This window comes from Aethalodelphis obliquidens, unplaced genomic scaffold (assembly GCF_003676395.1).
Source record: "Aethalodelphis obliquidens isolate GAN/ISIS:26980383/991018 unplaced genomic scaffold, ASM367639v1 scaffold32, whole genome shotgun sequence".
In the NCBI taxonomy this organism is placed as follows: domain Eukaryota; kingdom Metazoa; phylum Chordata; class Mammalia; order Artiodactyla; family Delphinidae; genus Aethalodelphis; species Aethalodelphis obliquidens.
In genome coordinates, this window is record NW_020837976.1 from 15,112,979 (window position 1) to 15,140,512 (window position 27,534).

The 27,534-nt window shown below is 50.9% G+C and overlaps 1 protein-coding gene across 50 annotated transcripts in view; it reads right to left on the reverse strand.

Moving 5' to 3' along the window:
• CELF4 (CUGBP Elav-like family member 4) overlaps window positions 1-27,248 on the reverse strand; it is a 298,914-nt gene extending 271,666 nt beyond the window's left edge. For 45 of the 50 annotated variants that reach the window (XR_003437294.1, XR_003437293.1, XR_003437292.1 and 42 more), the window contains exon 1: window positions 26,519-27,248. Coding sequence is in view for 44 of the 50 variants with exons in the window: in XM_027127827.1 (XP_026983628.1) it covers window positions 26,519-26,804 (286 nt within the window). In the remaining 6 variants the exon portion in view is untranslated. The remainder of the gene's footprint in view (window positions 1-26,518) is intronic. The other 5 variants (XM_027127807.1, XM_027127806.1, XM_027127801.1 and 2 more) reach the window with 1 other exon arrangement.
• Window positions 27,249-27,534: the final 286 nt, after the last annotated feature.

A 27,534-nucleotide genomic window follows, 5' to 3' on the forward strand; every position in this document is an offset into this window, starting at 1 on the left:
TTGCCTTCTCCAAATGGAAACTACTTAAAGCACACCCATTTTATGCCACAGCCAGGCTCAGGTTCGTCTTGGGAGAAACCTCTTTCATTCAACTGCAGGTACCACCTTTATGGATGTGCCTGGTTCTGGGAGGGCCGTGAGATTTCTCTTGCCCACCCAAGCATGTCCCTGTGAGCTGCTTGTGTAGCTCGCCTATCTGGTGTTCCAGAACGGCTGCACCCTGTGTGGGTGTGTGAGTGTGCGATGTCTGTGCCCTGTGCCGGGAGGGCCCCAGGCTCTGAATCCAGAGCCCGGGGTGGCCACTCTCTGGTCGAGGCTGTGCAGTAGTCCTGGTGCCCTCTGCTGGTCACATCTGAAAACACATGCAGCCTCCAGTCCGCTTCTGGGTGGGACCTTCCGGGAGGGAGGCTTCCAGGACAGACAGCGCTGGCAGAGCGGGATGGCTCTGGTCTCTCCCTTTGTGCATCTCTGAGGGCCCCACTGTCTGAACCACACGCGTAGGGGTAGGTCCCCTTTCCCTCATCTCTCCATGGGGGAAGGATCTCGTGCCTGGCTCTGGTCTTTACTGGCCGTGTGGTGTTGGACAAGTTGTCCCACCTCTCTGGACCTCAGTTTGTTCTCTGTCAGATCTTAGCCACCCTTCAGAGCCTATTTCAAATGCCAGTTCCTGACTGTAATCTTTCCCACACAGGACCTCGCCCAACTTGGAATGTCCGTCTCACCTTCGATTGCTGAGGCCTTGGGCCTCTTTCTCAGGCCCTCAACTCCTTGAGGGCAGAGATCCTTTCGGATCTTTCCTCTTTTTCTATCGCCTGCAGCACCCACAAGCTGGCTTTACACAGAACAGGCACTCCACAGATACCTGTTGAAACCATTTGTGTTAAAATGTCTGCCTTGGACCAGAAATTCCCTGAGGTGCCACCCTGGCTCTGATTCTTTCTCGTTCCAATTGTCGCTTGTGGGTTGGCCTCAACTCCCAGATAAGACTTTAGATCCTAGAGGGCAAGGTATAAGGGAACAACTGTCCTGCTGCTTCACTGAAGAGAGAAAGGAATCTTGACATTGTAAAACAGTTATGTACATGACTCTCTCTCCCTTCCAAGCAGTACATCTTCAGAGCAAAAGAGAAAGGTCTAGGCTGTAAAGAACATGCTAAGGCCCAACTGGTTTTCCATTTTTATCTTCCTCCTCCTCTGTGTGCACCTCTTCTAATCTGCACCACCCATCCCCGCACGCACAGGGCCATCCCCCTGCAGCTCCTCACCAGCTCGTTCCCCAGCCCCTGAACCGAACGCATATGAGGGGGATCCTCGTGCCTCATCAGAGTCCTCAGCGCGCTCCCTTACGTGACTCTTCTCCAAGGCTGCCCCAGCACAGCAAACACACTGCCTCCTGGAAACGGCAGTAACAGCTAGCATTTATTAATAGCTCACAATGTGCCGGGAGTCATGCTGAGAGCTGTGTGCGTATTATCTCACGGAATGCTCTTAACAACCCTCTGCCACGGCTCTATTATTATCTTTGTTTTATAAAGAGAAGGCTGAGGTACAGAGAAGTTAAGCCACTTGCCGAAGGTCACACAGCTTGAGAGGGGGAGAGCGAGCATTTGAATCTAGGCAGTTTGATTCTAGAGCCCGTGTTCATAACACTGCTTCCGGTGGCAGGTCTGGGGTGGTAGACAAGGGCTAGGCACCTCTTGGACACACACACACACACACACACACACACACACACACACACAGAGTATAGTGAAGCCCACACCCACCTACATCATTTCCACACACGCTCAGGTTGGCACGTGCACGTGTGACACTCTCACTGCTTTACCCGCCTGCAGTATTTTAGAACAGCATCGTCTGATAGGATTTTCTGCCCTGCAAGGCAGGTTCTAGGTCTGCATTGTCTAGCATAATAAATTACCACTAGTTGTGGCTACCGAACACTTGCAACATGGCTAGTGCGACTGAAGAACTGAATTTTTAATTACATTTCAATAAACGGGCATGGAAATAGCCACACATGGCTGTCAGCCGCCCACTTGGTGTTGTCACGGGTGGTTGAGAGGATGAAGAGCTCTCATGCGGCCATGTGGGTAGCATGGCCTGGCGTGTTAGGGCGCTTCACAATGGGTACCTGTTTACTATTATCACCAGATCAGTGATGCACTGGGTCATCACTCCGTCTCCACCTGTCCTCCCATCCAGCTACCCACCACTCTTTGATAGGGGGCTTTTGAAGACCACCCTCCTGACAGTGGGCTCTGACCCAGATGTATGTATGAAGGTGACAAGGAAGGAGGGTTTGGCTCTGAGGTGCCTGGGGGAGCAGCTGCAGGCCAGCGGAGGGTGGTCTGTGGCCCTGGAGGACCTTCTACACGCAGGCTCCTTCACCCCAGTCCAGCCTCTCAGAGACTCCCAGGTGCCTAGGGGATGATTTCAGCTCTAATTTGTAAGTAAAACACCAGCAGCTTATTCCATTGTGTGTTGCTTTTATTAGCTTTTAACTTTAAAATAGAGAAAATAGGGCCAGCAGTCTGTCTCAGGTGTTTGGTGGTGGCTCTGGGGGCCACACAGAAGTCCCTGCAGGATGCTTCTCTTCCAGGGGTTCAGAGCAGCCACTAGTGAGATCAGGCTGGTGGGGGTGGAGGGGCAAGGGTGTACAGGCCACAAGGACACGGTTGGTGGGGCAGGCGGGGCAGGGAGGCCTCAGCCACTGCAGAGCAGGGAGGAGGGAGCTGGGCGACCTACATCTTCGCTGTGAATCCGGCTGACTCACCCTAGAGAGTTCCTGCTCTCCCTCCTGGGTGGAATGCAACTTTGGCATCCTGGGAAAGAGACACTCCAAGAAAGGGCAGTGGCAGTGGCCATGGCAAAAGCTGGAGGGAATGAAACTATGGCAGGAGGGAGTTAGGTGGGAGCATAGGAAGGACATACTCAAGATAAGCTCTGTGAGATGGTATGAGGGGGAACTGAGGCAGGAGGAACAGTCTCCTTTGCCACCTTCATTAAAGTGAGGGCCAGGGGTGTCTGGCGTTGGTGAGTCCCTGCTGAGACATTGGGGAGGGGTGTGGGAAGGAGGGGGCTCCCAAGACCCCATCTCGGGCTTCAGGCATGCCTGACTAGGTGTGTATCACACAGTCCATGACCTCACTGATGCTCAGACCACACTGGGGAGGAGCAATAATCACATGTATGAAGTCTTGTTTGATTTGTCCTATTATAAATAACTTTAAGTACCACGATACATGAATGCCTCTCACAGTTATATCTCCAGCCCAGATCTTCACTCAGCTCCAGGATCGTAATCCACCTGCCTTCTTAATGTCTCCACTTGGATGTCTAATTGGCATCCTACCCCCAGCATGGCCGAAATGGAATTTTGATCATTCTTTGTGAATGAATGAATTATTTAATCCTGATGGTGTTTGTCTGAGAAGGCTTTTTGCCTGGGGTAGAAGTGTGGGCTCATGAATGTGTTTCCTGGACCGACTCTTGTGTACGAATTGCAAGACTAATTAAACTCATACATATTTGTGGAAATGCAAATATAATTTTATTTACCAATGACTGTAATAAAGGTAAATGCTCCTTACTTAAACAATTCACTTTGGGAACAGAGCTGTAAACAGAAGCAATAAATAAACACTCATTATTGAGTGCTTACTGTGTATCCACTGAACTTCAGGAGCTGGCTTTTCTGATCATCCGTCATGGTGTTTACATGTGAAGACTTTCTCATTCCCGGATGTGGGACTTGACCACAACCAGGACAAGCACTCTTAACCAAGCCTGTGACTCTTGGGGGCCCTGCTTGGCATTCTGGCTCTGCCATTTCCTCACTGTGTGACCTGGGAAGTTACTTAAGCTCTCTGTTTCCTTGTCTGCAAAATAAAGATGGAAACTTAACCTTCCTTCTAGGAGAAGTGGGAGTATGAAGTGACATAGCACAAAGGAATGCTTGGTTTTGTGCTGAGCACTTGGTAAATGACAAAGGCATGTTAACTATTTCTCTTATTATTCTCTTATTATCATGCTTATTAATTATCCAAGCCTGTTCTAGATGTTTCTATATATTCTCATTTAATTGCCATGATAACCGCGGAATCTGTGTTGTTTTTCTCGATTTACAGGATGGGAGCTCAGAGCTCAGGGAATAAAATGCCCGTGGTCATCGTCCACCTCTCAAACATTAAAACCCAAGTCTTTGGACTCCAGATGTAGTGCTCTCTCCACGGCACCACCACCACCTCCCCTTGTTCTTTGAGAGAACCTGGTGCTAGTGAGGGCCAACCATCACACCCCGTTTCCATTTCAACTCATGACCAAGTCCCAGTCACAAGCTCTTCAATCCCTCCATAGACTCATCATTTCCTGTTACCTCTGACCCCTGACTGTGGTCTCTGGACGACTCCTCAAATCTTCCCACACTTGTCTCCAGCCTCCAAGAGTCCCTCATTATTGTGCAACCCTGGGCTCTAAATCCAGCATGAACTTCACCTGGTAGGTGATAGACTGTGAAACAGGAAGCATGCTTAGAGGTGACCGATTTTATCTCCATGCCCAAGTGAGAAAGTGGAAATCTAGAAAAGCCCAATGACTTACTCCAGGGCCCCCTGGACAAGAACCCAGGGCTTCTACCCACTTTCAAACCCTGGCCACAGGAGCTGCACAGCCCTCCATGACCTGGGCACACAGTGGTATCTGCTGGTGGTGGGTGGTGGTAGGTTGTGTTTCATTTGTGCTTTGGGCATCATTTTCCCCAGTGTTATTTCCTCTCGAGCCTGTGAGCCTCCTAGGGGGTGTGGGGGGTGCGAGTGGCTGTGGCTCTTCCTTCTGCTTCTTACACAAGGTGTAGCCCAACACTGGGTGCACTGTAGGCAAGTGAGCTCTGTCTGTGTTGCTTCTGAGGGGACCTGTCAGCCAGACCTAAGTACAATCACCATGACATTCACAGGAGCATCTTTGAGAGTGGGACTACGGGTACCTTCTCTTCTCCTTTCCCATCTCGATTATTTTTTCTATGGTACTGCTCACAATGGAAAACAATTATAATAAAATTAATATTAAAAAAGCAACTGGCCTTTGCCAGGGCCAGAGTGACTGTCCTTCTAGGTGAGTGAAGGTGGCCACCATGGATCTGTGCCTGAGGTGTGTCCAGCCGAGGCCCGCAGGGGTGTCTGTGGGGAGCTCACGGGGGAAGGAGAGGCCGGATGGACCCAGAATGGACACACACTGGCAGGAGGTCGGCGCAGTGGGTCTGAGGCCCTGGGTGGGAGGTTCGAGCTGCTGCTGTAGGAGGCTTCCTGGAAGATGCTCAGCGCGGTCTCTGCAAAGGGACAGGCTTTGGTCTGGGGGAGGCAGAGGGACGAGGTGCACTGGGTAGGCACAGCTGAGCAGAGGTGCAGTTGGAACTGATCTCCCAGGAAGCGCAACAGCAGCAAGGCCAGAGGCGAGTCGCTGGGATGGGAATTCTATCAGTTCTTTTTCTTTTTCACTTATTATACACCTACAATTCATCTCAGGCTTACCGTGTTCCAGGCACTGTGCTAACTGCTTTGCCTAGATTACTGCATTTCATACTCGAAATAAACCCATTTAGACAGTTTGTATGTTCCCATTTGCAAGACGAGGAAACTGAGGCTGGCCCATGAAGTAAAGTGACTTGCCCAAGGTCACACATCTTGTCTGTGGAACAGCTGGGGTTTGACCTCAGGACTGTCTGTCTCACAGACCCTGGCCACCTCTGGAGACACCACCTTCCTCTGAATGCGGCCTGGAAAGCCGTGGGAGGTGCTGAGCACAGCCATGACTCCATGGAGCTGGGAACAGAAGAGCGTAACCCATGTGTGTATCTGTGTGTCTGTGTGTCTGTGTGTGTGTGAGTGTTTCTGTGTTTGTCAATGCACCTGTGCGTATCTGGATGTCTGGATGTGTATCTGTGTGTGAATGTGCGTGCGCCCACGTGTGAGTGTGTGAGAGGAAAATGTGAGAGCGTGAGGTCAGGACCCCTTCCTACTGGTGGGAAAGACGTGTGTTTCTGGCAGTGACGATGGCAGCCTGAGGAGGGGGATTTATGTGGTCCCGTGGTCCCGGCTGCGCAGGAGGTCATTCCCCTGGGGAAGAAGGCTGCACCCCGGGGGCCATGAGGCAGGGTGCAGGAAGTTAGGAGATGCTGGGAGGGTGTCCAGCTTTGAATCAGGAGGGAGCAACAATCTGGACTGGGTACTGACCATGGGGCTGGGGGTTGCTACCGGGCGGCTCTGGGGACCAGGCATTGGAGATTGCTGAGCTGTTCTCCAGCTGCAGAGTCCCAAACCTTGGGAGTTCCAAGGTCTGAGGCAGAGGCCAGGATCTTCATTTCTCATCAGATTTCCAGGGAATTTGGACACAGGGGACGTAGGAAAGGCAGGGGAGGGTCAGGGTCTGTCCTCGGCTGTGGGAAAACAAGGCAGATTTCACCTAAGGGCTGTGTGTGCCTGGGGGCTACCTGCTGAGGATGTTTCAGGCAAAGCACAGATGACGACCCCGGATTTGAGTCCAGCACGGTGATTCCCTCCTGATGAGCCCAAGACCTTAGAACCCATGACGGCAGGTAGGACGGCTTTTCTCCTGCCAGGCCTCGGAGCAAAGTGAGTTCACGCCGGGGTCAGACTTAGGAAGAGCCTGCCCTTCATGTCTGCACCCCAGGAGCTGGATCAGCCTCAAGTGGCCCAGAGATGAAGCAAAGGAACAGGGACCCTGCAGCTAGACGCGAGGCAGGGCTCAGGGACCCTGGGTGTCTGGACAGAGGACAGATCCGGGAGGGCAGAGATGCATTCAGCCCGGGAGCATTTCCCGGGAACCTCACCCTGGCCTCCTTTGCGCTGTCCCTCCCTCAGGACACACTGCTTCCAAGCCCTGCCTCTGGGCTGGTTGAGTTTGAGTACCATCTGCTCCCACCCAGATGGAGGCAGTGGGGAGGGGGCCCTCTCTCTTCCCATAGCTGCTGCCCCTCCCCGCAAGCTCCCTCTCTGTCTCTGTCTCTGTCTGTCACGCGCGCACACACACACACACACACGCACACACACACACACACAGCCCCACACTTTCGGTTGTCTCCAAGAGGAGCTGGGTGTGCAGGGCTACCCGGAAGTTGAGGAGTCCCGACCTCCTCTTTCTCATCTCCCAGGGGAAGCTGTGGGCAGAATGTGAGAAAAATGCCACAGATGGCCCAGCCGTGCATCCACGAAAGCAGCGAGGTTTCTGGAGGACAGTCTCCCTTAGCGTCCCACCCACTCAGGCTGCCCATACAATACGTGTGTGGGACCCTGCCTCCCCCAGACCTTCCCCCACCCCTCTCCCACACCCTGGCCAGAGGCTCCTCGAGAGACCCCCCGACTCACACACATTTGCAGGGAACTTTAAGTATGCCCGCCCAGGGAGTTGGACCCATCTTTTCTGCCGTTTTTCACGTGCACTTGGTAGAAACTCTAGTCATAGACTTACAATCTGTAACTTAGAAACTGGCCCACCTGGGCCCCTGACAACCCCCATACAGCACTTCTGGCATACACGTCCATACGGCTCCTTGCCTGGGCCTCCCCAGCTGAGATTGCAGTGTGCTTATATGGAGGCAGTGTGTGTGCATACACACACACACACACACACACACACTGTTCTCACAGAGGCTACAGGCAAGGGCTCCAGATCCCAGAGCTCTGCTCAGACCCAGAGCTTCAGGATGGGGGCAGAGGCGTTTCTGGCATGAGATCCCCCTGGGCTGAGAGAAAGGGGGGACCCACCTGGGTAGCAGGTCCCAGGATGAGGGAGCTTTGCAGCTGTGCAGGAACAAGCAAGAGCCTCCTCTGCTCCCTTACATCCCTTTCCAGAACCAGGGCAGAAATCACTGCTCTCCTGTACCTGACACGCACACATGCCCCATACAACATCAGCATACGTGTACAAGCATGCAGGAGACTCACAGGACACAGTAATGCCAGACACAAGGAGACGACACGCATCCACACAGCATGCCTTGAATAGACTCACCGTGTGCCAGCAGCTAGCCACGCTGTGGCCGTTCATATCTATCTCCATGGTCCCCAGAGCTGCCCACGGAGCCTCACCCCTCACGGCCCATCAGCACAGTAGGGTCACGTGGGACGGGGCAACACATACACACCACCTCCCAGGGCAGCCCAGAGCATCTCATATCCAACACACCCGGCCCAGGTCCGTGCATGGCAGAGCAGGCCCACCCCATTGTCCCAGGAAAGTCTCAGTTTCCAAATGGTTTGTTCGTCCTTCAGGAGGTGAACATTTAGTGGACTCATTCCCAAACCCTCAGGATTTTATCCTAAAGAAAACCATATGTTTCCCATTCTCTGATGAGCTCCTTGTCATTGCATCATTGCTAACCCTTTGCTCCATGTAGTGTGTGTGTGTGTGTGTGTGTGTGTGTGTGTGTGTGTGTGTGTGTATTTTCTTAATACAGATGGACAGGGCCACTTTGTCTGCCAAGCCTGGGTAAAGTGTGGTCCCATAGACCGACAGGAGCCCTGCAGGCCAGGGGCAGGCCTGGGTGGACAGCTGAGGTTCGATGTGGGAAGACATCCTCCCTCAGCGCTAGGAGTCACAGAGGAGGCAGCCTGAGTGCTGGCCTCCAGGACAGATGGGCTGCAAACCTACACCTGTCGTCTCATCCCTTCCAGTCACTCTTTCCTGGAGGTGCCTCTTCTGGTCACAGGCCTGGCTTTACTTGTACTAGACCTGCCCAGGACAGATGTATAGGGCTGGGGGGTCCTTGGAAGGCCTGCCCCAAATTTCTCCAGGACCTTCCTTTGGTCTTGGTCAGTTGAGCAGAAACTTGGCCAGGATCCTGGGGGTGGATGTGGAAGAACAAATGCAGAGGGAGCATTCGCAGCAAATGCCTTCTGGAGATTTGTTGATTTCTAATGAGGATTTGGCCTTGACCTTTACGGGGCTCCCGCGCCACACAGGCACTGGCGAGATGACTTTTGGCCCCTGGCCTAAGGCTGAAAGGTGAGCTGCGGGGGCCACTGGGCTCCCTCCCTGCCTCCAAGCTGGGCCCTTGTCATCCCTTTCTCTAAACCAGCTGGTTTTGCTTCTCCTTCTAAAGAGTTATGGGGCTAAATCGTGCCTGTGGCCTTATGGTTAATTAAGCCTTGTTGAGGTCTGGTGTGTGAGTGTGTGCTTCTGTGTGAGTATATGCATCTATGTCTGTGTGTGTACCTCTATGTGTGCATGTCTGTGTGTGTCTATTGTGTCTATGTGTGACTCGGTATGTTTCTGCCTGTCTGTGTCTGTGAAATGTGTTTATGTGTGTGCGCTATATCTATATTTTTGGGGGTGTGTGCTTGTGTACATGGGTATCTGAGTGTCCTTATGTGAGTGTGTTCCTATGTGTGTCTGTGAGTGTATATTTCTTTGTGTGTCTATACATGTGTGTGTGTCTGTAACAGGGTGTGTTTATGTGAGTTATCTCTGTGTGTCTGTAATGTGTATATGTACTTGTGTGTGTGTGTGTGTGTGTATGTTTGTGTGTGTGTGTGTGCGTGTGTTTTCAGAACCTCTGTAAAATGTGGTGTGGGGTAATTTAAGAAAACGTTAGCTTTTAATGTCACAGGGCTTCAGTATCCCCATCCGTAAAATGACGGCGATGGAAGAGGTGATCTTTTTATTTACTTCCATAAAGGGAGCTGCAGTCATGGAAATGTGGGGGGTTTGAGAATATGACAAATATGGTTGCAAATTCTGGCTCTGCGTCTCCATAGCACGTAAGCTCCGTCGAGTTCCTGCTCTTCAAGCTTCTGTTCCTGTGGCATTCAAAGGGGCACAGTGACATCTCTGTCGCAGTTTTGTCACGAGGATTTGATGAGATAAAATAAGCAAGAGTCCTACGTGTACGCCATGTAGTAGGTGCTTTGTCAATATTCCCTCCTGTCCATCCTGATGTCAGCCCAAGCATCCTATTTCTGAGTGAGCAGGACTTTCAGAGCTCTCTGTGTTCTGATGGGGGTGCTGACACTCAATACGTGACAATGGCCCTGGAGATTTTAACTTTTCCACCTCATTTTCCCTCCTTTTAGCTCATTCCATCCTCACAATGACCCTAAGAGGTGGGGTGAGCAGGGGTCACTGCAGTGATTCGAGAGAGGAGAAAGCTGAGACTCTGAGCCAGAGGGCCGGGCAGGGCGAGGACCAGGCGTCCAGCTCCATCCCTGGTGCACCAGCCACCTCTGCAAGCAGGCAGTGTCCAGAGCGCCAAACACTGCCTGCTCCCAGGGGCCCCTCCGAGGATCCAGGCCTCCCTTGCACTGTCAGGCCCAGAGAGAAGGAGCTTTCCCGAGACCCTCTGATGCTTGCAGCTCATCTGCTGGACAGATGTGAACAAGCAGACTTTTGCACAGGAATCAGAGGGGAGACTTTGTGAAGGGTGGTCGGCGCCTCCCAGAGCTGGCTCTGATCTGCCTGCAAGGAGCTGATTCCCCCTTCCCTCAAACCGTCGGGGGTGTGGACACCCAAGGTCAGATTCAATAGCCTTGTCACCCACCTTATTTATAGGATTTGACTCTAAGTGATGATTGCTGGTTTCCCCAAATCCAAACCACTGCAGAGCAGAGTGGTGTGGCCCCAGAGAGCAGGGGAGCAGACACCCTGAGTTAGTGAACGGGCTCAGCCTCCCAAGAAGATACACTCAGTTTCACCTTTAACTTCGGGCAGGTTGGTGGTGAAACAGACAAACCAATCATACATTACTTAAATCATCGCTGCCCTTTGGCCAGGGGCTGCCCAGGCCAGGCCCCAGGAATCTGCCTACTTGGCCATCGGCCAGGCATCTGCCCCCTCTGGTTCGCCCAGGCCCCTTCCCTGGCTCGCCGGCATCTGTTCTGAGCCTGAGCCGTTCTGCTGTATCCTGGCAGGATTTGACCAGGTTGTAATTTTCCTTCATGATCCCTTTTCCATTTTTCTTTATAAAAAAGGTATCAACTGTACCTTGTTGCAATAGGGATGAAAGAGGTAATAGACAAAAAAGCCCTTTACAGATTAAAATGCTGTGTAAATGGAAGGCATACTATAATACAAATGAAATATATAATTTAACATGTATGATACAGTCTATAAGATACAAGATCTGACTTTAAATGACCAAAACACCTTTGGTATATAGGTTATACAGGTACGGTAAAATATATGACTTAATTTGGTATATAACGTGACTTAGAGTATATACTGTGATCTATCGGATTATGTAATATCTTATGACATATCATATTCTGAGCGCAGAGGAAGGTAGAATCAAGATCAGTCGACATTAGGCTATTTTGGCATTCAAAACACGAGCCCCAGATTTGTGATTTTAACAGCTGAAGCTGGGAGGGAGAAAACTAAAAATACGAATGGGGAAGACATCTCCATCGACCGGCAATGTGGCCCACTGGGTGGGGGGGATCCGTGGGAAGGCAGAAACCCCAAGAATAGGTCTGGGAAAGGGGAGCAGTGGGGAGAAAGCCTCTTGGGAGGAGGTGGAGGAGTCACGCTTGGCAGCGACTGTCCCTACTATTTATGAAGCCAGATGAGGAGCTGTAGGGCTTGCGGTGGCCCCCGAGTCTGCTGATTAGCTGGAGATTATATTGATGATATAATAAAAATTCACTTTGTCTATTAAGTTTCACCAGGACAATCAGGAGAGGTGAGATAAAAATCAGAGGAAATGAATAACAGAATGGAGGAGAAAAACCATGAGCCTCCGTCCCTGCCACGGTCCCGGTGTGTCTCCCCTTTTCCTGCCCACCATGGGGCATGGGCCCAGAAGCCCCCAGCCTTGCACCCAGGCAAAGCTGACCTGGCAACGTCCCTGAGCTGGAGCTGGGCTGCTCTCGGGAAGGGACTCGGCGCTTCAGATACGGCACTGGTTTAAGTTTACTGACTGTGTTTAATATTTGATTAGACCTCTGACTTGGCAGCCTCCTGGGTGCGCCGGCCCTGCTGGGAGACAGGCAGGGTCTGAGCCCCTCTGCTGCCTGCTTCATCTGGTCCTGTGGCGTGGGAGGGGGTGGTCCATGTCCTGGCCACACAGCTTTAGGCCAGGCGGGGCCATGCCCAGGGAGCAGCCAGAGGCCTCCCAGCCTCACGGCCTCTCCCTCTGGCTTGGCTTGTGCCAGAAATCCCACCACGAGAGATGTGTCTTTGGGTTATGGCCTGGGCTCTAAAAGGTCCCTGTACGAGGCACATGTCACCAGTGACGGTAACTCATTAGTGTCCATTAGCCGCTAGGGACGCATGTGCCCAGTTTGATTTGTCAGATCAGCAAGGGGCAGGACTTGGAAGGGATAGGAAAGGGAGGTCATTTGGGTTGGGGACCGTTGTGCCCTGAGAGCCCTGGGGCCTGGGGGCATTGGGGGAGTGTAGAGTAGCTGCGGGGGGTGGGGCACTGGAGGACTCCAGCTCCGTGACGGGGCCCAGTTCTGCTCCCCTGCTGAGAAATCCCAGGGGTCAGGAAGATGCTGCAGGGTCAAGCTCTGTGGAAGGCCTGAACGAGGGGAGTTTTCCTTCCGCTAAAGAGTCGGCCACAAACACTCCTGTGTTCGGGGCCCTAAAGATCACATCTCTTCCTGCTTCTCTGGGCTGGGTTTCTCTCCCAGAGATGGAGGAAGCACCCCCAATTGCTCCCATGCAGTAAACAGGCTGCCCAGGGAGCCTGACACCCTTGCCCGGGTGTGCTGTCCACACTGGGAGTGGTTCTTCCTGAGAACTGCCAAGATTCTTCCAGCCACAAGACCAGTGTCACCGCAGGAAATGCTGTCCTGGGCTTTACCCACTGCTTGGCTTCCTGCAGCCACTCCTGAACTGGGGGCCAGCACAGAGGAAGGGCAGAGGGCCAGGGAGAGATTCCCACCTCTAGAAACACCCAGTTTACTGCTCGGGATGTTCAGCTGAGTAAGCTTTGGGGACAGTCTGGATGCCTGACTAGGTGACAGGGAACATGGGCACGGGTTGAAATATTCCACTAGTAATCTCTCAGCCCAAGTGGGCTGCCGTTCGGACAGCTGAAGGGCACTGAAGCCCCAAAGAAGGTGAGGCCTGTCCTTGCAGGTCCTATGTGTGTCACCACCTTCCTCAGACATACCTGCAACCCACCCACCTACCCCTGCACCCAACTCTTCTCTCTCAGCTGGGCCGGTGGTAGGTCGAAATTTATTCAAAGTGAGAAATTCCTTTATCCACTAGCCTGAGAACAAGACTTTACTGCAGTGGGACAAAAACGAAACACAATGGAACAAAACGAAACAAAACAAGCAGGCCAGCAGCAAGCTAGCCTCCGGGCTCTGCTCTGCCTTGTTCCCATGTCCCAGCCGGGCTTCTGCCACCCTCTCTACCTGGGAGCCTGGGGCCAAGCCCCTTGGGCCGGAAGCTGGTACCCCCATCTGATTACTCCTCTTTGGGGGGGGGGGTCCTTCATTCCCCACACAGGACATTCGCATTGGGTAGTCTTATATTTGTGGGTTTGCTGCTTCCTAGCACACCCAGATCTTCTCAGTGGTGATGGTGGGTTCCCGCCTTCCAAGGAGAGGACTTGACCCTCAGGGCACCTGAGTCGCACATGAATCTGCCTCCTTGAGGGAGGCGTGTTTCTGCCCCCACCCCACCCTGTTCTTCCCTGAGTGTCTCCCCCATCAGCTTGGAATGCTGCACTTGCTCTCTGCTTTGCAGAAGGCTGCCCTGCCCCACGGGGGTAGGCATGGCACCCTGCTCTCCGCGTGGGGCTGGTATGCCCTAGATGCAGACTGCAGCTGGGTCGATGTTTCCCCTGCTGTTGCCCCAGCCGGATTCTCCTGCCTCTCCTGCCAGCCTTGGGGGACCCTCTCCTCCCGGCTCTGTGGCCTCTGTTGTGGACCAGCCTGGCTCAGCTGACATAAGTCAGAACATTCAGGGTTAATGTTTTGCTGAGAAACTTGAGAAACTCGGGAGAAACAAACCAAGGCTTTGGAGACAGTGTGAGTCGCAGACGGGGGTCTCGCACAGAAGGGAGCAGGAACCTGGCGCCCCCAGCTGCAGCTCTGCGGCCACCGCCTGGGCCTCTGCTCCTGTCCTCCCGTCCAGCTGCCTGCCACTGTGACCTGGCCTGTGGAGTGGCTGCTCACCGCTGCCTTCGGGAGCGCTTTCCCGGCCGAGACACCGCCCGGTTATCTGCATTCCTCTCCTCTCTCTGGGGACCTGCTCGGCCGCCTCGTCCCTTCCAGCCCCAGGCCTCACCCTTTACTTCTTATTCCAGTGGATTTTCAAACCTGCCCCACACAATAACAACAGAATTGACTCTAAAATAAATCTAATAATTTACTTATTGAAATAATCAAGGTGAGAGCAAAGCGGAGGTCTCAGTTTTTAAGAAAAAGAGTTAAAAATTGCAAGAGAAAATGAAGCCTGGAAATAAGCCAGTGGTGGCTCTCCCGCTCTGTGCCTCTCACTCCGATGGCCCACGGAACTTTGGTGCCCTGGAGCTCCTGCCCTGGGGTCTCAGCTGGACCTGGGTGGCAGGGGTGCCAAAGGATCACTAACTAATCAATCCTGTGCCCAGGCCCGGGTGGTCAGGCACAGGGTTGAGTGTGCGTGTGTGCCTTCTGGGGGCATTTGGAGAGTCCTTTGCAAAAGCTGAGGGATATAACAGTTTGGAGTTGGACCCATGTCAGACCCCTAAGTATAGAAAAGATTCTGTTGCCGCAACACAGGGAATGAAGAATAAAATCCGTACTAAACCGTACACGAATTATTCATTTTTGAAATGAAACCAAACGCACCTGCATACTGAACTACAATACTTTCTGGATCTTCTGATCCTCCTCTCTTGTTTCATCTTGGCGCTGTTTTGCTGGTGCCCCAGGCTTGGGCTCAGGGTCCCATGCAGCCGACTCCTACACGGGGCTCCCATGCGTAAGAGGAGTGCCCCCCTTGTCCTGTAGGGGTAAGGAGTGGTGTGCGGGAGAGGTTTGGACACCGAGCCAGGACTGCGGCAGGAGCGGCGCCTCGGCTTCAGGGGCCCTGCTTGAGAGTAGGAAGTTCTCCCTCTCACGGTCAGAGGGCAGGCAACCGCTGGAGGAGAGGGGAGCCCCTCCACATGCACAGTTTGGGGACCCCTCCCTAAGGTAGGGAAAGGGTCTACAGGAGGGTCCTAGCCTCTTGGCTTTGGGCTGTTCTCCTAGAGTTCCTTAGACCCAGGCCTCTGGGGTCGAGGCAGTGGTGTGGCTCTGTGGACCAGGAGGGTACACCCTCCCCAAACACCTCTGTGGCCATGCCTAGTCTGGGCCCCGGTGGTGGGCAAGTCCAGAGATCTGGGAACTGTCCAAGGTAGCCTCAGCTAACAAGGCTGGGCCATCAGCACGGGGGAGGGAACAGAGACTGGCCAAGGCCCTTGGTCCCAAGGGCTGGGTGTAAGTGTCTGGAGGGACTCTGAGTGTGTCAGAGGCCAGGAGGGGGAGGCAGGTGGCCTGTCTGCTGAGTTCCAAGCGCTCCTACTCCAGCCACAGGGACCATTTCCTCTCCTTCCTTCACATCAAAGGCATCTCCCCTGCACCTTAGCAGTTCCTTTCCTATCGTCCATCATCACCACACCAGGGGACCTGGCCTCTAAGGCAGTCTCCCTTCCAGCTACCTGCACAGGCTCTGGGAACAGAGAAAAGAAATGATCCAAATTGTCGGCTCTGTTCCATCTCTCTCTGCCAAGCCCTCGGCCACTGGAGTCTCTGCTGTCCACTTCTCCCTCAGAACACCTGATCAGGTGCTGCCCAGCGTGGCCAAGGAGGACCAGGAACAGCCTGAGCTGGGCTCCAGTGCGCAAGGCCATGAGAGGCCAGGGGCATGCCAGACAACAATTCCAAGGCCAAGGACACATGGCCTTCCCTTTCCTTCCTGCTCACTGTGCCTGGAGGTGAGACTGAGTGAGCGACGGCCTTCTACAGTCCAGACCATACCAACCTGACCAACAAGGCTGACAAGAAAAGACCCTGGCTCTGCTGGTCTCAAGAACCCAGTCACATGATTGATGGGATTGGGTGCCTTTCTTCCTGGGACCTTTAAGCTGCAAAGGGTGCACACTGACATCCCCCCGAGGCCAATATCCAGCCCTGTAACTGGGGATGCCGCTTCAGACTCACACCACTCCTCAGAGATAGACCTCTTCACACAGCGGGTACAGGGATGCTCTCTGTGCCCCATCCGGTGAGACCACGCCAAGCCAAGTATTGATTTGACAGAAAGATGTGGATATGTTGGGTGGATAATGGTTAGGGGATCCTATTTCTTTCTTTTCCTGTCCAGAGAACACCTCTCCTCTACCTCACCCCGCTGGAAAGCGGAGGCCGGATGAGGGAAAGCGTTCTTTTTGGTGTACCTGCCAGGCGAGAGGCAGCACTCACTGGGAGCGGTATGGCCAGAAGCAGCTATGGGGAGGTCCGCTGAGGGCCACGCTGCAGACTGCACTTTGCTGCTCCCGGCCTCAGTCTCTTTATCTGTGCGGCGGCAGCAGTGCATTCGGCTTTCTCCAGGCCAGAGAGGGGAGTTTGACTCAGCTCAGTCTCACAACCTTCTGCACCGAAACTCCCAATCATAGGAATGCTTGACACTCCATAAGGCCGTGTTGTTTTGTACACACTGGGGGTGTGGCCTCTTGCCTATTTGAAGGTTGCCCTGGTAGACACCTCCTTCCTGGGTGCTTTCCAAGGGTTCAAGACCAGGGAGCCTCTGGGAACAAGGTCCCCCTTTCCCACCATGGAAAGAGCTCTCAACATCTTCACCTCTCCGTATATTCTTAGAACCAGTCAATATGATTAATTTTACATGGGCATAATTTCCTGCTCTTGCAGAGGAGTCCTCCTAGACTTGCCCATCAGCAGCGACATGATACAGTTTCTGGTTATATTGGTCAACCAAGATATTGATATTATTAATAATGGATATCTATATGCTGACCTTTGTCCATACAACTGAATCACTCTGGGCTGGCTGTCACATTTCTTTAAGAGCTATTGATAAGCCCATTAATGGAAGGGCATGTATGATCTCAGGTGTGTGATTTCACTCAACGTCAAGCATCTCCTGTGCAGATCTACGTTTGTTGGATGAACTGGTGTGGGTACAGTGCCATGTGCAAGAGAGAGACTGCATGCGTGTGCTTGTGCTGTGAGGGTATGTGTGTGAGTGTGTGAATGTGTGTGAGTCTGTCTTGAACACCGGGCCTTTTAGAGCTGATCAAATAGTCAATTAGAGCATTATAGGGAGGTAGCTGTATCAGAGAGTGCTTACAAATACACTGTGATGTAGTGTTTGATCTTTGGATGCCTCTTGTCTCCTAGGACTAGCACAGAAGGCTTGGCTTTATAAGGATATTATTAGGTTGATCCTTGTTCTCTCAATGTACCTGCCAGGCAAGAGGCAGCACTCACTGGGAGCGGTATGGCCAGAAGCAGCTATGGGGAGGTCCGCTGAGGGCCACGCTGCAGACTGCACTTTGCTGCTCCCAGCCTCAGTCTCTTTATCTGTGCGGCGGCAGCAATGCATTCGGCTTTCTCCAGGCCAGAGAGGGGAGTTTGACTCAGCTCAGTCTCACAACCTTCTGCACCGAAACTCCCAATCATAGGAATGCTTGACACTCCATAAGGCCGTGTTGTTTTGTACACACTGGGGGTGTGGCCCGTTGCCTATTTGAAGGTTGCCCTGGTAGAATGCATGCATTGTGTGCTCACGTGTGTGCACACAGGCACACAGATCTCGTCGCTAGTCTCTGATTGCTGTCATCTCTGTAACTGCTGTCATTCCTACGTGGGTGGACAGCGCCTTCATCAAGTCTGTCTACGGTGATCCGTTCCTGTTTGGACCCGGACACGCTCACTTGCCGGGGGAGCCCCCTCACTCGCCCCTGTAAAGGGAAACCAGCTAGCTAGAGAGATCTTTTGGATCCTCAGACTTAGTGTGTGAATAAACCAGACATGGATTAATTAGGTGTGACTGCATCATTAAATTAGAATAATGAACAAACAGCCACGTATGGCATTCAAATCTTCCTAGAATGACTCCAAGGGTTGCTTGCAAGTAAGTCACCTGTCAGTTTGTAGGTTTTGGGGACTCTAGAGAGTGAGGTTCCTGTCATATCTTGAGAAGTAGATTCTTTAGGCACCACCTACGCCAGGCGAGGACCATCCTTCAATGCGTACCCGGACTCCGTAACCGAATCCAAACAATGGCTTGGTTCAATATAGCATCATCTATGCACGCTTCAGCTCCGAGCATTTCTCAGAGTGAAATACGACAGTAGCACAGGTGCTCAAGAGACAGGAGGGAGAAGTTAAGAGGTGTGGGCAGCGGATGTGAAATGTATCGATCCCATAATATTTATGTGGATGTGCACATACTTGCTTGTGCACGTGCCTACACACACAAACACTCACACACACACACATACACACGTCTCTTGCATTTCCATGAGCTCTGTTTTTATTCTGTTGACACTCCCCATTTCAGCCAGATAGATTTGAAGGTGAACCAAGTCTTAGTCACGTAATTTTAGAAACAGCTGCTGAGAGGAAGCCCCATGCCCTCAGCGGGCAACACCCCTCACCGTTCCCATCCTAGGACAGAACGGCTGTGCGATAAGATCCATTCATCTTTAACAAAGAGGAAGAAGCCACAGCTAAGAGGAAAGAAAATGGGAAGGAAGGTTGCTTGCCTCACCGTGAGCAGTAGGATAGCCTAATGCATGGGGGCTTTGTTAGTAAGATCTGCTAAGTATCCAGAAACCTTTGATCTGGAGCAGCTCTTAACAAAGGTGATTAATTAATTAAAGCAGAGTGTATTGCAATAAAGTAACAGCGTGGTCAGTTTTATGCGCTGTCCAGAGCCGGCCTTCAGAAGTCTCCGTCAACTAAACTCTTGTTGGAGGCCAGCTCATTATCAATTTTTTTTTCCCGAGCTTTGATCAATATTTTTGGCTCTTCCATCCTCACGGAACCAGAACTATGTCTGTCTCCACGAGGGCACCCATTTATTTACACCTTGCAGATGGCCACGTAGGATTTGCTCCTGAGCTGAGCTGCTGGGAATTGCTTCATTTGAGTGTCAGTCAGCTTATGCTGGAGGGGAGATATACAAGGGAGGATAAGGGAAACCAAAGGTGGAGTGAGTGGAAGGGGAGCAGCCCTGTGACTCCTTGGTCCTGAACACATCCCCTTCTGCGCCCGGAGGGACACAGAAAGGAGGGCAATTACCCTGGGGCTGCCCACCTGGCTGCTTTGTTGGTTTCTGTGGGCAGAGCTGTATCTTCGGCTTTATACCCATCCAGGGGCCACTGGAAACTGGATGAGTGGAGATGGAGGAAGCCCTTAGGGCAAGCACATCAACTCTGGGAATTCCTCTGCCACCGTTTCTACCCCATCATCGTCCTCTTGCCCTGGCATCTTTAACCATACCCTCACGTTGCCAAGTGGAACATGTATCTTTCTCTTCAGACCCACTGTGGGTTTTCGAGGGCATCTTAAATAGCGAGGAGAAAAAAGAAAAGAGGGAGTTGGAAGAGCATAAAAGGGCTCCAACTAAGCTGGGGGCTCTGTGCCCCTTCCCTAGGCTATTTGGGCAGAATTAGATGCCTTCTGTGATTCTTGGAGAATATGTGTATATGAAGGCCTGCAGAAAAGTTAAAAGTAGAGGAAGAGGATGTGATTTCCTTGTAGAGAGCCCAAAAGGCGGGCCACCAGGTCCCTGCCACCCCTGTGTGCATTCAGGCTAATGCAGTCCTTTGCTTGCCAGGGCCTAGCTGGACTGACTCGGTCAACTCCCTTGTATGTGTATGTCTGTGTGTGTGTGTGTGTGTGTCTGTGTGTGTGTGTGTGTGTATGTGTGAAAGCACTACAAAAGAAAAGTTGGACAGGGATGCCAAGTGGCAGCAGGTGGAGTAGGGAATGCAGAGAGTGGAGGGAATGATCTCTGCAGAGAGCTGGGCTCTGTGGCTGGCCACTCAGATCTCGGATGGAAGGTCATTTCTAAAATGAGTCAGTAGGTGAGCAGAAGTGGGCAAGCCTTTGAAGAGTGATGTGTGGGGGGAGATGAACCCTCTCCCCAACCTGGACTTCTGAGTGGGGCTATCAGGCAGATGAACAAGAGCACGCCTCCACACTGGAACTTAGATCATTGACAAATCCAAGCCACGAGTTCTGAGGTGGAGCATGTACATAATCACAAGGACAGCGTCATTCTCCTCTTTTCTTCATCAACCATCTCCCTGATCACACATATAGCCTTGCAAGATGAAACTACCCCTAACATCATCTCCACGACACTTGAATTTGTCATGTCTTCCCTGTGCGCACATGCACACACACACACACACACACACGCATGCACTCACACCAACACCCACGCAGGCTGCAGCATCTTCCCTCCCCCAACCCTCCAGTACCCAGAGACACACACAGATTTTCACACCCTCGAGCTCTTCTCTCAGCATGTCACATGGGATTTCCCTTCCAAGTTCAGAAGCTGCTGCAGTTTCAGCCACTGTCAACCAGTGATCCCAGCTTGCGGCTGGCATTTTGGCCTTCCAACTTTCAGTTTTCCTTTTTTCTGCCTACGATGTTGGGCCTCATTCTCTATTGCATCTTCCTCTCCTCTACAGAGTACTCATTCCAAATCTTCTATACTGAGATCCCTCCTGGGTCAGTTTGGAAACTGACCACCCTCTGGTGACTTGGAAGGTGTGAGCTGTGCAGTGTTTTTCCTAAATCCATCAGAAGCAAGTGAGACCAGCTCTTTTCTCAACCAAAGAGTGGGTGTTTTGGATATCTCCTCAGGCATCACTCAGAAGCTCCTCTCCCATCCTGGTCTATAAATTATAATAATGAGGATGATGATGATAATAATAATAATGACAGCGATAATGGCCTTTGCTCGAGTCACCGGAGAGTGCTGAGATCACTGGGTATCAGGAAAGCCCCCCAGCAATCAGCTCTTTGAAAGCACTCTGAAAACTTTACAATACACATGAACTGAGGGGACGTTTGCATATCTATGGCATACGTGTTTGTAATTGTTTTTCTTTGGGTTGTTTTAAAGCTATGACTTCATTCAAGAAATGCTTTTCTTTTTGTTTTATTTTGTTTTTTGTTTGAGAAGTCACAAACGTCAGCCAACTGGAGCAGGTGGAGAGAGTGAAAGTATGCCAAGGGGGTTCTTTCAACCCAATCTAGAATTCCCCATTAAAGCTGAGTGGGGCAGGGTGGGGGAGAAAGAGTGTTAACATCTCCCTGTTGAATTGCAGTAAAATCTAGGCCAGCCCTGGTTCCCATATGTGTGGGATGCGCTTAGTCATGCTTGCACATGGATGCATATACGTGCACATGTGCATATTGATTTATCTCTGTGTGTGGTGTGCGTGTGTGTGTGTGTGTATGTGTGTGTCAATTCTCGGGAAGTCTGTTTAAAAGATAAATGAAATCATGCACAACCAGCAAATAACCACCAGCGTCTTAAATAAACTAATCAATTCCCAATAGTTTTTTTCTTTGCTCCTAGATAGGATACTTATCAACGTCTGGAATTTGGAGGGTTTTTTTTTTTTTTTTTAATGGGGGCAGTTGTTTAGGTTTATTTTAACTTTGCAACAATTACTATTGCTAATTTTCTTTAGTGAAACTTATTTTTAAATGTTTTTCTTCTTATTACAGCTATCTCATTTTCCACATCTCTGTCTCACAAGGCAAATCTTTCTTTTAAAAGCTGTAGGTGTGTGTCCAGCCATTCTGCTAGTGTTTTTCCCTGGACAGAACTGAATTTTTATTTTTCCGAGTAGTTTTTAAAGGTTCATCTTACTTGAGCTGATGCCCATGCTGATACTTCGGCTTCCCTGTCTCTTAGACTCATTTGAAAACAGAAATCAGATAGAACCTCACTAGCTTTAATTCACCTATCTCAGGAAAAAAAAAAAAAAAGGCAAAACAACAAAAAAACCCAATGAGCTCTTTCAGCTGAAGTCAAGTGGCAGAAACTCGATGTTTTGAGAATTGTTACCTCTTACACAAAAATACCAGACATAATTTTATGAAGATGGTCACAAATCACCCGAACATAATCATAACCCTTGCCCTTTCGCCTTCTCCCAGCTGTACCCCAAATCAAGGGGCTTGAGGAATTTACTACTCAGATACCATGGAAATGAGAGGTTGTGCATCTGACGATGAGTATATTTCTAAATGATATACTCTCCAGAGCTCAAAGCACAGAAGGTTCCATTACTCTGTCCCCACCCTCCCTCTGGATGTAGTATGAAATTATGAGGGCCCGACATCCCTGAAGCTGTGGCTCCTGGGTTGGGAGCCCCTGGGCTGCCACTAGAGTAGATTTTCCTCCATGCAGCAGGGGAAAATCTCAATGCAGAGTGGTTATCCAGGCCACAGATCTGTTCTGACTGGTTAACAAGAGGGACTGTGATGAGGACTTAGCTGTTTAGATTAAAATGCATCGCAGGCTCCGGGAACAAGCACATATCAGTAGTAAAGGCTGTTTAAACCTTTGGGGACAGCCCTATGCTTAGATCACATTAATTCATAAATATTATACTAAATACCACTTAAATTGGACTTAAATGACTTTAAAGATAATGCATTATAATATGGCTATCCAGAGAGCACTAGTCTTTATGTCTCCCAGTAACTCAGTCTTTGCTGCCTCCTATCCTGCTAGATAAGACCAAAGTTATGAATGGATTTTGGCTTGTTCATGTGTGATCCACTAACTGTGTATGTGTGTGTGTGTTAGCAGTCGTGTGTGTGTGTGTGTGTGTGTGTGTGTGTGTGTGTACGTATTTTCAGTCACTGCCTTTGTTTTTCAGGAAATACAAGGAATAAAATATAAATAAATAAAAAGTGATAGAAGGGAAGAATTAGACTAGTGGATGACCTGTTTCCTTCTCCAAAGGAGAAAAATTCTATAAGAAGGGGCAAAATTCGTCCTCAGTTCACTTCTGCTGATACCCTGGGAGTTTGCCTCTCTCTTCTTTAATCAATAGCCTAATGTCTTTCTCTTTGGAGCCTGGAAAAACAATCTTTCTCGAAGTGCTTCTAATGGGGGAGAAAAGGAGACTCTGAGTTAGCCGGGAGAGTTTGCATTAAACTGGGTTTTCTTCCTTAGGTGTTGTTTCTTCAAATTGTTCTGGGCTTTTTCCTTTCTTTCTCTCTCTGCCTAGCGCCCAGATCTCCCCCTACCCATTTGCCTTCTGTTCTCCAGGGGGTGAATTTACCTTTACGGTAATCACGCCAGTCCACAACTGCTATTTGCTGCCTCCCCAGCCCAACAGCCTTTCTCCGATACGGCCGGGTTTTCTCCACAACACACACCTACTCCCTCCTCCAGACTCCCAATTTGACTGGAGTAATTGCCTTTTAAGGTTCACTCTACGCATGGCAGGTATTCCATTAACCCTTAGAACTGTTTCCTTCTTTAGTTACCAGAAATGGCAGGTGGCCAACAAATGGATACCCACCTGAAATCTCATGTACTTAATTTAATTTTTACTTATTTTTTTTCTTCTTTTTTTAACCAGTAGCATATGTATTCCATCCACACTGAAGGCCAGTATCCTGTCATGTCTCTCAATTTTATCCCAGTATGATTCATTAGAAGTTAGAAATTCAAGAAGGGGAAAGAAAAAGCCACAAATATACCCTGAAACCAGGCTTAACAAAGGCACGTTTCTATCCCTAGCCTCATGTTATAATTTAGACTTGGGGGAAATCTAGAAGTCAAATGCAACCCTCATTCTTCAAGCCTCATCATGCTTTTGACTAAACAGTAATTAATCACCAATGGCAAGCAAGTAATTTTTTAAGGTGGCCGGAAGCTTATTTTATCAGGATTAGCTAATAAATCAGGCGGTATCACTGAAGGAGGAGTTCAAACTCTTCTAGGAATGAATAAACCAGGCCTCAGAAACTGTCTCATTTATTCAGCTCTCTCAGAGCTTCCAAGCACTGTTAGGGACATTGTGGGCCAACCTTGCCTATAAAAATCTGAGGGATGGAGAGGCAGGAAGTTTCATAGGAAAAAAAAATATGCTCAGGCTCTGAAGGGTGAGCTTTGACAATGAAGCACCCAGCATTCCAGAGCCAACGGGCCTGCCTGCCCCTGACTGAGCCAGTTTAGAGGAGGAATTATTTAGAAAATGAAGTTTTGCTTGTCATAGGAATCCTCGCCAGATATGTGTATGCATATATATGGTATGATACATACGATGCGACTATATCTTAACCTTCTCTACCTCGCTGATGCAGATGATGATAATTCTACATCTTTGCTATAGTAAAAGGGAGCCCCCAAAACATCAGAAACAGAGTGATGATACTAGCAAGCGATCGTGAGAAGAAACCGAGGAATATTGTTTAAGATTATCTTCATTTGGAATAAAGAAGCAAATAAAGTGCTCCAACCCAGATCTCATAGGAAGCTCAGTTCTTCACAACTGTCTTTTTGTCTCTAGTGGATACTGATTTTTTTAAACTTTAAAATCTCAAATCCCCACAAGAACCTATCATTAAGATGGGCAAAGTATTTCTCTACCTCTGCTTCTTAATTTTCATTATTGCTATTTTAAAATCTGGGGACATATTAAAATGACAAAGGTTTAATACAAACCTTGATTAGCTTCTAGGGAGCTTGATTGGAAAGGGAAAAACTACAGAGATATGGTTGACTTGAGAAGGAGGGTGAAAAAGGGGGAAACTGATATTATTTCGAAGACTGCCTCCCCATTCCACCTTTCCAGTTTCTCTTCTGAACAGACATTTTCTCCATATTGAATAAAGGTTGGTTTCTCTCTCCATTACAGCTCCCACCCTCACCCCACCCCAGCAAACCCAGTATATTTCCATTCTACTATGTTTTTGTGCTACTCAACATGCCATTAACTTTAAGATTTACTCCTCAGCAGGCAAGCTGGAAGATGCTAAAGCCAATAAAAACTGCTCTCTGGGACTCCAACTATGAAGAGTTCGGAGCTCTGCTTAGTATTCGGATGAAGGGAGGGCTGAAGAAGGAGGGAGGCTGTGATAGTGAAAACCACTGCTGCTTAGAGAACCAGACAGCTCCGCGCTCTGCACCTAATGTGCCGGAGGATCAGCTCTGTTCATAGCCCATTTGTGGCCAAGGATGAGGCTGCCCTCTGTGTGTGGGTAGGTGTGCATGTGCGTGTGTGTGTTTTCATCTTTTAAACCACCAGCTCTAACACAGCATCTTCAGCAGCTCTCCACACTACTGTTTATTAAAAACGGAACGTCCATACACATCCCTTACAACTTCCTTAGCCCAATGCTCCTTCTCTGCCTGACGATCAATCTCTCTCAGAAAGCATTTAACTTGCCTACACAGCTCCAGCCCCGATTAATTCCCGCTGCACATCCTATACATTACTGTTAGGGAGCAAGCACTGGGCTAATTTCGTCACCCACCAGCCACCCACACACGTTCTACAACTGAACACGTTTGGGGCTCTGCCTTAAAGATAATAAAACAAGGAGAAAACAGGCAGGCTGCAGACAATTCCCATGACCACTTTCCTAAAAAGTTGCTGGGTTTTAATTCTTTGATCATTCTGTTTCCCCCTCCTCCAAGCACTCACTAGTAATGATTGCTTCAAGGGAAAGAAACGATGTACTATAAACCTCTCTGCATGGTGAGTTTGGGATAATTTATGATACACCCTCCAAAATGCATATCTTTCACACACAGATTTTTTTCTCGAAGCCCTGCTTTCTGGAGGAGGGGATCATCCAGGCTTCCCTGACCCCCTCACTCCACCCAGGGGATGGCTGGTTCTTTGCTAATTCTTACCTTAGGTTTTGTCCCCCTTTCCTTCAAACAACTAACCCCCCCAACCCCTCCTCCGCCACTCGCACCACAACCGGATTATTCAGGCACACAGCTCGACACGGAGAGTTTACTGTTAAATTGATAGCGAAATAAAAAATGTATCTTTGAATCTGTCACCTCTCTTCTTTTTAGACGGCTGCGCTCCTGCTACTCTGGCCCGGAGCGGAGAAGGAGAAAACCACCTCCGCTTAGTATTTCAGCACCACGGCGATGGACAGCACCCTTGGTCCCCGGCCGGCTGAGAGCCCGCCAGTCTGCTCAGCGTCCCGGGCTCGGCCGGTGCAGACGTCCCCATCCCAGTCTTTCAAGTCGCTGTACCCAAAAATCCAAGCCCCGTTTCCCCTCGATCCTCTCTCTCTTTCTCCTCTTCTTCTGCTGCCGCTTCTCTCCCCACGAAACCGCGTCTATCAGCTTTTTGCCCAAAACCCAGCCTTGCCCCGGCGAACAGCTCCCCACGCACCCCAGTCCCGGTCTCTGCTGCCGGAGCGCCTCCCTCCTCGGCGTCCGCCCGAGGCTCCCTCTCGCGCCGTCTCCCGCTCGCTCGTTCGTCGCTGGCCGATCGGCCCGCCCGCCCGCTCTTTCTCCCCGGCAAAGTTGGGAGCGAAAGGTGCACTCACCTTTGTGCATGCCTGTGAACCTGTCCTTCAGAACCGTAAGCTCGTAGATCTTGCCGAACTCCTCGAAGAGGGGCTTGAGGTCCTTCTCATCCAGGTTGCGGGGGATCTGCCCAATGAACAGCTTGATGGCATCGTGGTCCTTCATGGGAATGGTCGACGGGTTCCCCGGGCTGTGGCTTAATCCGTTCATATGCCCGGCGCTGCCCGGGCTGCTGCCGAGCCCGTTGGTACTGAGGCTCGCGTTGTCAGCCTGTCCGTTTGCTAACGTGGCCATCTTTATATACATAGAGAAAATCTTCTTTCCTTTTATTCTTTCTTGCTCGCACTCTCTCGCTCCTCTCCCTCGCAAGCTCGCTCGCGCTCACACACGCACACGCATACACACACTCGGGTTCTCTCCCCCTCGGTTTCTCTACACCTCGCTCTCCTCTCGCTCTCTGCTCTCTCTCTTTCTCCTCTCTTCTCTCGCTCGCTCGCGCTCGCGCTCTCTCTCCTCTCCCCCCTCTCTCTCCCTCCCTCTCTTCTCTCTCTCTCCCTCTCTCCCTCTCTCTCTCTCTCTCTCTCTCTCTCTTTCGGTCTGATCAGATTTTTTTTTCTTTTTTTTTCTTTTTTTTTTTTTTTTTTTTTACATTGAACAGACAGGATCTCTGTCCTTTGCGTTTAAACAGGCTGGACCGGTTCAAGTTCCCAGTCAGACCAGGGGTGGGGGCGGCGAGTGTGCGCGCGCGGAAGAGGGGGGCGCGGGGCCGGGAGGGCGAGATTAAGGCGGGGGGGCTCAGCGCAGCGGCGGGCGGCGGCCTGGAGCAGGGTGGCGTGGGGCGGCGCCGGCCCCGCCGCGCCTCCCCTGTCGGCGGCCCCGGCGAGCAGCGGTGGTACAGTCCGAGACGGCCCCCGGCTATAAATAGCGCCAGGCGCATGGCTCTTCGGGAGGCGCTGAGATTCCGGGCCCGGCGGCCGCGGGGAGCGGGTGCCAGTTAGGAACGGGGCTGCTGGCTTCCTCTTTGCCTTTCGGGGGT